This window comes from Tarenaya hassleriana, unplaced genomic scaffold (assembly GCF_000463585.1).
Source record: "Tarenaya hassleriana unplaced genomic scaffold, ASM46358v1 Cleome12, whole genome shotgun sequence".
Classification (NCBI taxonomy): domain Eukaryota; kingdom Viridiplantae; phylum Streptophyta; class Magnoliopsida; order Brassicales; family Cleomaceae; genus Tarenaya; species Tarenaya hassleriana.
The window spans coordinates 3,766,826-3,776,880 of NW_010962392.1; the positions used below are offsets into that span (position 1 = coordinate 3,766,826).

Here is a 10,055-nt window from a genome sequence, read left to right on the forward strand (position 1 = left end):
ACCATGCTTCTATTGAATCATAGAAACGTTAGAACGCTTACCTCAATCGATCCGGGGCCTGTCTCAATTGAAGAATCCGTTTGATCATGAAAGGGAGGAAGATTACCTCGCCCTCTACACGTATCCACACTTCGGGATGGATTCCAACGCTTGGAACTTGTCTGCTAGGACTCGAATCTCTATTCGGTTTGTTTCTCTCTCGGTGAGCTGTAACGCGGAGATTGGTTTCGGTCATGGAAGTTGTGTGACAATGACAATGAGGTGTGTTCTTCTGTTCTGGATTTAGGTTTGTTTAGTCGTTTAAATTTTCATATAATCGATTTTAATTTGTTAATTAATATATTCACATAATGATCGAGATATCAAAATCTGCATCCCAGGACTAATAGTCTTGTGGTTACTGGTTAGTTCTGTTATCATCAATTAACCCCATGTTTATATGATGGGGTTTAGTTTCGATGTTAAATGCATCGTGGAAATTGCTGCAGGTGAATGAGAAGATTAGGAGATGATGGAAATGTTCCTGCTAAGGTTTCTTAATGTTGAAAGAGGAGAGATTGATCTTGGAAGCGTTATTCCTAAATGCGACGTCGTCTTCAGATGATCTTTGAAGCTTCTACCCGAGACTGAAGCTTCACATGTATCCGCAATATTCAGCTCCGGATCTTATTCCACACTTTCATCAGTTATATATATATATATATTCCATGGTATATTTACCCATTTGACATCTCTATCATGATGCATAGTTTACCCATTTAAACATATTCTCCGGAATTCACTTTAATTCCTTCATTCGTATATTTTCGTAAAATGAATGATCTTCATTCATATTAGCAACTGCTGTCGGCCAAGGCACAGTCAAACAAGTTTAAGGGTAATCTTCGTTTCAATTCCCAATAATGTTTATCTCGGATTTCATTAAAAACACCAAAATTATATATACTCACACTTTTTATATTTCCCAGTTTATACTTGATTTCTGGGTATATTTGTATTAACTTTGGTTTTATAAAAATTAAATATTTTTAGGATTCATACTATTGTTATTGTTATTATTATTTGGTTGTTTGCCCTATCATCAAAATAACTTTGCCTAATCTGCTTTAACGCACTGCTCACCAATTTTACAATTTCCTACTATTCCCTTTTCAGACGCATGTAAATGTAATAACCGAAAAAAAAAAAGCGAGGAAGAATCTGCTTCTCTCCATTTTCGCTGTGACCGCCGCTTCCATCGAGGGCTTATAGAAGAAGCCGAATCGCAATTTGCTGCCTGATTTCTCATCCCGTCTTCGGATCGAAGCTGAGATGGCGAGAATGGTCCGGAGAATGGGTGCTTTCACATTGACTTCTGCTTCGAGTCTGGTTCAGACTCATCATCGCCTGGGGAGAGGTACTCTGAACACTTTCTCAGATTGTTCCTCTGTTTTAAGTTGTCGGAGGTTGGCTTCTTCTGGTGTTGAAGAGTACAGAGACAGATTGAGATTTGGGTTTCATGATTGTAGTAATGTCGATGAGGCTGTCGCTTTGTTCGACCACATGGTTCAGTCTCGTCCCTTGCCTTCCATCGTTGATTTTAGTAAATTACTGGCTGCAATCGCCAAAATGAAACAGTATGATGTTGTGATTTCTCTCTGCAAGAGAATGGAATTGCTCCGGGTCTCACATGACAGCTACTCTTTGAGTATTCTCATCAACTGTTTTTGCCGCTCAGGTCAAGTGGTTTTGGGCCTTTCGGTTTTGGGGAAAATTCTAAAACTGGGTTACGAGCCTCATGTTATCACGCTCACTACCCTGATCAATGGATTTTGTATCCAAAGGAAGCTTTCTGTGGCGTTAAGTTGGGTTGACCAAATGGTAAAAGAGGGATATAAACCTAATGTCGTGACATATAACACTTTGGTCAACGGACTTTGTCGAGAAGGGAGAGTTTCTGAAGCTGTGAGTTTAGTTGATCGGATGTTAAAGTTAGGGTATCAACCCGATGTAGTTACTTATGGCGCTGTTGTCAATGGGATTTGCAAGTCGGGTGATTCTGCTTTGGCATTGAATCTGCTCATGAAGATGGAGGAGAAGAACATTGAGGTGGATGTCAAAATTTACAGTATGATCATTGATGGTCTATGCAAAGGTGGACATATAGATGATGCATTGAGCCTTTTCGATAAGATGGATAGCAAAGGGATTGCTCCAAATGTTGTCACCTACAGTTGTTTGATAAACGGCCTATGCGTTTTCGACAGATGGAACGATGTTGTCCGATTGTTGAATGATATGGCCAAAAGAAAAATCTTCCCTAATGTTGTCACTTTCAATATATTGATCGATGCGTTCGTTAAAGAGGGAAAGTTTTTGGAGGCTAAAGAACTGTGCGAAGAGATGATTCGAAGAGGTTTAGTTCCGGATACTATTACTTACACTTCATTGATCGATGGGTTGTGCATGCAGAATCGTCTTGACGAGGCGAAACAGTTGTTCGATTTTATGGTCAACAGAGGATGCTATCCGAATACAGTGACTTTTAGTTGTCTTATAAATGGTTACTGCAAGTCTAATAAGGTGGATGAGGGTATGAAACTCTTTCATGAGATGTCTCGAAGAGGGTTGGTCAGTAATACATGTATTTACAACACTCTCATACAAGGTTTTTTTCGAGTGGGCAAAGTCAATGTCGCCCATAAACTCTTTTTAGAGATGCAGAGACAAGGTGTAGATCCTAATCTTGTAACTTGCACAGTAGTGCTTGATGGTCTTTGTAAGAATGGAAAACTGGACGAGGCGCTTGGATTGTATTGCCAGTTGGAAACGAGTGGGATTGACCTCGATATCTTTGTCCATAGTGTTATGATGCATGGCTTGTGCAAGGGTGACAAGGTTGATGAGGCACTCAGATTGTTTAATAAACTTTCTGATAAAGGGATTGAACCGAACGTAAACACGTACAATACAATGATTACTGGATTTTGTAGAAAAAGTTTGCTCAGTGAAGCCGACAAGCTGTTTAAGAATATGAAAAAGATTGGTTGTATGCCAAATGATTGTACGTATAATGTACTGATCCGAGGTCATCTCAAAGGTGGCCATGTAGCAACTGTTATCGAGCTTATTCGGGAAATGAGAAGCTGCGGTTTTTCATCAGATGTTTCAACCGTGGAAATGGTTGTTGATATGTTATCGGACGGGAGATTGGAGAAAAGTTTTTTGGTTCTTCTTTCTCGGTGAGCTGTAATGCGGAGGTTGCTTTCGGTCATGGAAGTCTTGTGACAACGAGGTGAGTTCTTCTGTTCTGAATTTAGGCTTGTTTAGCTGTTCTGAATTTTCATCAGAACCACATTGATAGAACTCTTACTTTGTGGGTCTATGGATATTTTTATATCGGCTCGGCTGTACGTATAACGTGCCATCCTTTGCAATGCATGGAACATTGAAAACAGTTATGGTAAATTGGTCATAAGCTGAGTCCTTGGACTCTTGTGGATGATGTTTTTGTCTAAAATTGGACAGAGCTAATACATAGTTTATCTCTTTTTGGTGGGCTTCTGCACAAAGAGTAGAGTTATCCGATTGTTTTTAGTGGTTTCTAACTTTCTCTTCTGCAATTGATTATGCTCACAATGGCATCTGATAGTATTTCCCCTTTCTGGTGGTGCAGTTCGAAAATCTCTTAGGCAGTTGATCCAACTGAAGAAATTCCTCTTTAGGCAGTGAATGAACTCTCCCCAATTCCTCTGAGGGTTGCAAGCTCTAATTTGTCTTAATAATTTAACTAACTGAGTTGAGTATTTTCCACGTTTGTATAATTTTTTTAATAATTTAAAAATTCATCGAACTTTCAACTTAGCGATATAATCAGGTAAGTGTCATTTTCCAAATAAAAACTCGAATTTGGATTAGAAAGAGCTTTACTCTATCCTTTATCAATTGCCATGTTTGTGTAGTTTTTTTAGATATTTTGACGAGTTGGTATTTTATCATAGACGCTTAATAACAAAACAAAGGCCCAAGTGAAATTATATTAACCATTTTTTTTACATAGACGATGAAAATAGGTTATTAAAACGACACGGTTGTATAGTAGAAACATAGAATTAGACCATTTTCGCGAATCATTATGCCGTCGCATTAGAGAATATGTAAATTCCATAATATAAATTTTTCTATATATATATTATGTGACAGACAGACAGTATATATATTTATCAACGCCTATGGACATGCGTTCCCTTTTTGTTCGGGTAATAGATTGGGCAAAAACGTCTCTCATTTGTTCTTTGAAAGATGACAGGTTCATTACAAGAGCAGCTCAAGATCCGTACAAAGCTGCTGTAGGTCAATTTTGAACATTCAAAAGATTCACGTTCTAAGCATAGGGGTGGTCTGGTCGGATGGTGATGACGACGAGGCCTGTCTGATTATCCGCAGTCATCTCGTGAAAGTTTGGGTCATTTGTTGCTCACGGTTTCAGAACTTTGTGAGAGGATTACAACCGACTTCACCATGGAAAGTGTGTAAGCGCACGTGAGTTCGTTTAGCAACCGAGCTTAATGCGACGTCGTCTTCAGATAAGCTTTGAAGCTTCTACTCGAGACTGGAGCTTCACATGTATCCGCAATACCTTCATCAGTTATATATTTACCAATTTTGACATCTCTATCATGATGTATAGTTTACCCATTTAAACAACGGTTATATATTGTTTTAGGATTTGTTTAGCTTTTTAAATTATCGTTTTAATTCGACATATTCTCCCGAATTCACTTTAATTCCTTCATTCGTATATTTTCGTATAATGATCTTCATTCATATTAGAAACTGCTATCGCCAAGGCACAGTCAAACAAATTTAAGGTTTGACTTTAGAATCTTCGTTTCAATTGCCAAAATTATATATACTTCACTTTTTATATTGATTTGAGTTTTATAAGGAGTCGACTCTCATTAACAAACAAATATTGTTTTTTTAAAAGATTTTTTTATACTTGATTTTTGGGTATTTTTATTAAGTTAGATTTGTTTAATTTTAGTTTTATAAAAATTATACATTTTTAGGATTCATTGTTGTTGTTATCTGGTTGTTTGCCCCATTGATATTTGGGTATAACACACTGCTCACCAATTTTACAAATTTCCTACGATTTCCCTTTCCAGATGACCGAAAAAAAAAAACGAGGAAGAATCTGCTTATCTCCATTTTCGCTGTGACCGCCGCTTCCGTCGAGGGCTTATAGAAGAAGCCGAATCGCAATCTGCTGCCTGATTTCTCATCCCGTCTTCGGATCGAAGCTGAGATGGCGAGAATGGTCCGGAGAATGGGTGCTTTCACATCGGCTTCTGCTTCGAGCTTGGTTCAGACTCATCATCGCAAGGGGAGAGGTACTCTGAACACTTTCTCAGATTGTTCCTCTGTTTTAAGTTGTCGGAGATTTGTCTCTTCTGGTGTTGGAGACTACAGAGACAGATTGAGATTTGGGTTTCATGATTGTAATGTCGGTGAGGCTGTTGCTTTGTTCGATCAGATGGTTCGGTCTCACCCGTTACCCTCCATCGTTGATTTTAATAAATTACTAACTTCAATCGCCAAAATGAAACGGTATGATGTTGTGATTTCTCTCTGCAAGAGAATGGAATTGCTCCGGGTTTCACATGACGACTGCACTTTGAGTATTCTCATCAACGCATTCTGCCGCTCAGGTCAAGTGGTTTTGGGCCTTTCGGTTTTGGGGAAAATCATAAAAAAGGGTTACAAGCCTCATGTTATCACGTTCAATACCCTCATCAATGGATTTTGTATCCAAGGAAAGCTTTCGGTGGTATTAAGTTGGGTTGACCAAATGGTACAAGAGGGATATAAACCTGATGTTGTGACATATAACACTTTGGTCAATGGACTTTGTCGGGAGGGGAGAGTTTCTGAAGCTGTGAGTTTAGTTGATAAGATGTTAAAGATGGGGTATCAACCCGATGTAGTTACTTATGGCACTGTTGTCAATGGGATTTGCAAGTCGGGTGATTGTGCTTTGGCATTGAATCTGCTCATGAAGATGGAGGAGAGGAACATTGAGGTGGATGTCAAAATTTATAGTATGATAATTGATGGTCTATGCAAAGGTGGACACATAGATGATGCATTGAGCCTTTTCGAAAAGATGGATAGCAAAGGGATTGCTCCAAATGTTGTCACCTACAGTTGTTTGATAAACGGCCTTTGCGTTTTCGACAGATGGAACGATGCTGTCCGATTGTTGAATGATATGGCCAAAAGAAAAATCTTCCCTAATGTTGTCACTTTCAATATATTGATCGATGCGTTCGTTAAAGAGGGAAAGTTTCTGGAGGCTAAAGAACTGTACGAAGAGATGATTCGAAGAGGTTTAGTTCCAACTACTCTTACATATAATTCATTGATCGATGGGTTGTGCATGCAGAATCGCCTTGACGAGGCGAAGCAGTTGTTCGATTTTATGATCAACAGAGGATGTTATCCGAATGCAGTGACTTTTAATTGTCTGATAAATGGTTATTGCAAGTGTAATAAGGTGGATGAGGGTGTGATGCTCTTTCATGAGATGCCTCGAAGGGGGTTGGTCGGTGATACATGTACTTACAGCACTCTCATACAAGGATTTTTCCGAGCGGGCAATGTCAAGGTCGCCCAGAAACTCTTTTCAGAGATGCAGAGTCAAGGTGTGGATCTTGATCTTGTAACATACGCAATAATGCTTGATGGTCTTTGTAAGAATGGGAAACTGGACGAGGCGCTTGGATTGTATTGCCAGTTGGAAACGAGTGGGATTGACCTTGATATCTTTGTCCATAATGTTATGATGCATGGTTTGTGCAAGGGTGACATGGTTGATGAGGCACTCGGATTGTTTAATAAACTTTCTGATAAAGGGGTTGAACTGGACGTAATCACGTACAATACAATGATTACTGGATTTTGTGGAACAAGTTTGCTCGGTGAAGCCGACAAGCTGTTTAAGAATATGAAAAAGATTGGTTGTATGCCAGATGATTGTACGTATAATGTACTGATCCGAGGTCATCTCAAAGGTGGCCATGTTGCAACTGTTATCGAGCTTATTCGGGAAATGAGAAGCTGCGGTTTTTCTTCAGATGTTTCAACAATGGAAATGGTTGTTGATATGTTATTGGACGGGAGATTGGAGAAAAGTTTTTTGGATCTTCTTTCTCGGTGAGCTGTAACGCGGAGCTTGCTTTCGGTCATGGAAGTTGTGTGACAATGAGGTGTGTTCTTTTGTTCTGGATTTAGGTTTGTTTAGCTGTTTAAAGTTTCATCGCTCGACATATTCTGCGTAATTCACATAATGGTCGAGATATCAAAATCTGCTTCTCAGGACTAATATATTTACATGATGGGTTTTAGTTTGGACGTTAAATGCGTCGTGGCCTTGATACTAGCAGTTTTTCTAAATTATTCGGTTCATCAATCGTGGAAATTGCTGGCAGGTGAACGAGAAGGTTATGAGTTGCTGGAAGTGTTCTTGCTAAAGGTTTCTTAATGTCTGAAGTGGAGAGATTGGCGTTGATTTGTGGGTTTATGGTTTCTTCTGTTTTCCGTCGGTGACTGCTTAAAAATTTTCTGGATCTGTACTCTGAGATTCTGATGCTATGTAACAATGTTCACGTTTAAGGTTCTTACATATCTAAACTTCACAGTTGAACAAATTTACTGGTTTCATAATTCTGATTTTAGAAAGAATTTATATCTATTCGTTGTTTTATGTCAAATTGCTTTTTATAAGCAAAGTGTTCTTGCTTAGGCTTCTTAATGTCTGAAGTGGAGAAGTTGGCTTCATAAAGGCATACTTCCAATTATAATATATAAGGAGAAATTGATGCTTTTCCAATAGGTTTGGAAATTGATAATCTCCCATCCTTTCCAAAGCCCAAATCTATGAAATCCAACACGAGTTTTACAATCCATCCTTATATATATATGTATATATTCGCATTGTTCACTTCTCTCTTTAACACAGATTTAAGGCTTAAGTTTGGAATTATCATTTCAATTTCCCATAACGTTTGTTTATTTATGATTTCATATATTGAGTATATGTTTGTTTGTATTTTTAAATATCGATTTGCGTTTCATAAGGATCCAATTTTCAGAAAAAGGGTTTTTTAAAAAGATTATTTTTATGTTCTTTTACCACACAAATATTTTAAATTCGTTTTTTCAGGTCATTTTTATTTTGATTAAAATTTAGTTTTAGAAAAAGTATATATATTTTTTATAGATTCAATCTACAATTCTCCTAATTTGGCCGTTGCCCTGTAATTGGATTTCTCTATATTTTATCTAATTATATTTATAAATATTTGTCATCAAAATGATCGACAAAATAAAAAAAAAAAAATCTGTTTCAATCTGCTCGCCCATTTTACAGTTTTTCCTATGATTTGTTTTTTTTTAAAAAAAAAAAAAAGAGGAAGAATTTGCTTTTCTCCATCAAGAGTTTTCGCTGTGACCGCCGCTTCCACCCAGGGTTTTACAGAAGAAGCCGAAATTGCAATCTACCCGATTTCTCATTCCGTCTACGAATTGAAGCTGAGATGTCGAGAATGGTCCGGACTATGGCCGCTTTCACATCGGCTTCTGCTTCCAGTTTGGTTCAGACTCATCAACGCCTTCGAAGAGGTACTCTTAACACTTTCTCAGATCGTTCCTATGTTTTAAGTTGTCGGAGACTGGCTTCTTCTGGTGTTGACTACAGAGACAGATTGAGATTTGGGTTTCATGGTTGTAGTAATGTAGATGAGGCTGTCGCTTTGTTCGACCACATGGTTCGGTCTCGTCCCTTGCCTTCCATTGTCGATTTTAATAAATTACTGGCTGCAATCGCCAAAATGAAACAGTATGATGTTGTGATTTCTCTCTGCAAGAGAATGGAATTGCTCCGGGTTTCACATGACGACTACACTTTGAGTATTCTCATCAACGCATTCTGCCGCTCAGGTCAAGTGGTTTTGGGCCTTTCGGTTTTGGGGAAAATCATAAAAAAGGGTTATAAGCCTCATGTTATCACGTTCAATACCCTCATCAATGGATTCTGTATCCAAGGGAACCTTTCTGTGGCATTAAGTTGGGTTGACCAAATGGTACAAGAGGGATATAAACCTGATGTTGTGACATATAACTAAGCCTCATGTTATCACGTTCAATACCCTCATCAATGGATTCTGTATCCAAGGGAACCTTTCTGTGGCATTAAGTTGGGTTGACCAAATGGTACAAGAGGGATATAAACCTGATGTTGTGACATATAACACTTTGGTCAATGGACTTTGTCGGGAGGGGAGAGTTTCTGAAGCCGTGAGTTTAGTTGATGAGATGTTAAAGATGGGGTATCAACCAAATGTAGTTACTTATGGCGCTGTTGTCAATGGGATTTGCAAGTCGGGTGATTGTGCTTTGGCATTGAATCTGCTCATGAAGATGGAGGAGAGGAACATTGAGATCAATGTCATAATGTATAATACGATCATTGATGGTCTTTGCAAATGTGGACATATAGATGTCGCATTGAGCATTTTCGAAAAGATGGATAGCAAAGGGATTGCTCCAAATGTTGTCACCTACAATTGTTTGATAAACGGCCTTTGCGTTTTCAACAGATGGAACGATGCTGTCCGATTGTTGAATGATATGGCCAAAAGAAAAATCTTCTCTAATGTTGTCACTTTCAATATATTGATCGATGCATTCGTTAAAGAGGGGAAGTTCCTGGAGGCCAAAGAATTGTGCGAAGAGATGATCCGAAGAGGTTTAGTTCCGGATACTATTACTTATAATACACTGATCGATGGGTTGTGCATGCAAAATCGCCTTGATGAGGCGAGACAAATGATCGATTCTATGATTAACAAAGGATGTTATCCAAATGCAGTGACTTTTAATTGTCTTATAAATGGTTACTGCAAGTGTAATAAGGTTGACGAGGGTATGAAGCTCTTTCATGAAATGTCTCGAAGAGGGTTGGTCGGTGATACATGTACTCACAACACTCTCATACAAGGATTTTTCCGAGC

The 10,055-nt window shown here is 38.4% G+C and overlaps 3 protein-coding genes across 3 annotated transcripts in view; all 3 read left to right on the forward strand.

Annotated features, from left to right (window-relative positions):
• LOC104806932 (pentatricopeptide repeat-containing protein At1g63330-like) overlaps nt 1-3,893 on the forward strand; it is a 33,877-nt gene extending 29,984 nt beyond the window's left edge. Inside the window, exons 4-6 of the mRNA XM_019201680.1 lie at nt 489-877; nt 1,156-3,274; nt 3,656-3,893. Coding sequence (XP_019057225.1) covers nt 1,312-3,225 — 1,914 coding nt within the window. The 5' untranslated portion in view covers nt 489-877; nt 1,156-1,311 and the 3' untranslated portion in view covers nt 3,226-3,274; nt 3,656-3,893. The remainder of the gene's footprint in view (nt 1-488; nt 878-1,155; nt 3,275-3,655) is intronic.
• A 1,174-nt stretch (nt 3,894-5,067) lies between these two features.
• On the forward strand, nt 5,068-7,691 carry LOC104806931 (pentatricopeptide repeat-containing protein At1g63330-like). Its single transcript, XM_010532044.1, has 2 exons — nt 5,068-7,250; nt 7,473-7,691. The coding sequence occupies exon 1, from the start codon at nt 5,291-5,293 to the stop codon at nt 7,199-7,201; it is 1,911 nt and encodes a 636-aa protein (XP_010530346.1). The 5' UTR covers nt 5,068-5,290; the 3' UTR covers nt 7,202-7,250; nt 7,473-7,691.
• Nucleotides 7,379-10,055, forward strand: part of LOC104807046 (pentatricopeptide repeat-containing protein At1g12300, mitochondrial-like) — a 3,679-nt gene continuing 1,002 nt past the window's right edge. The window contains exons 1-4 of the mRNA XM_019201652.1: nt 7,379-7,472; nt 8,580-8,664; nt 8,774-9,157; nt 9,288-10,053. Of these exons, the coding sequence (XP_019057197.1) occupies nt 7,379-7,472; nt 8,580-8,664; nt 8,774-9,157; nt 9,288-10,053 (1,329 nt within the window). The remainder of the gene's footprint in view (nt 7,473-8,579; nt 8,665-8,773; nt 9,158-9,287; nt 10,054-10,055) is intronic.

What these genes read in the sequence shown, in the direction of transcription:
- LOC104806931 (XM_010532044.1), top strand. Translation starts at nt 5,291, where the DNA reads ATGGCGAGAATGGTCCGGAGAATGGGTGCTTTCACATCGGCTTCTGCT.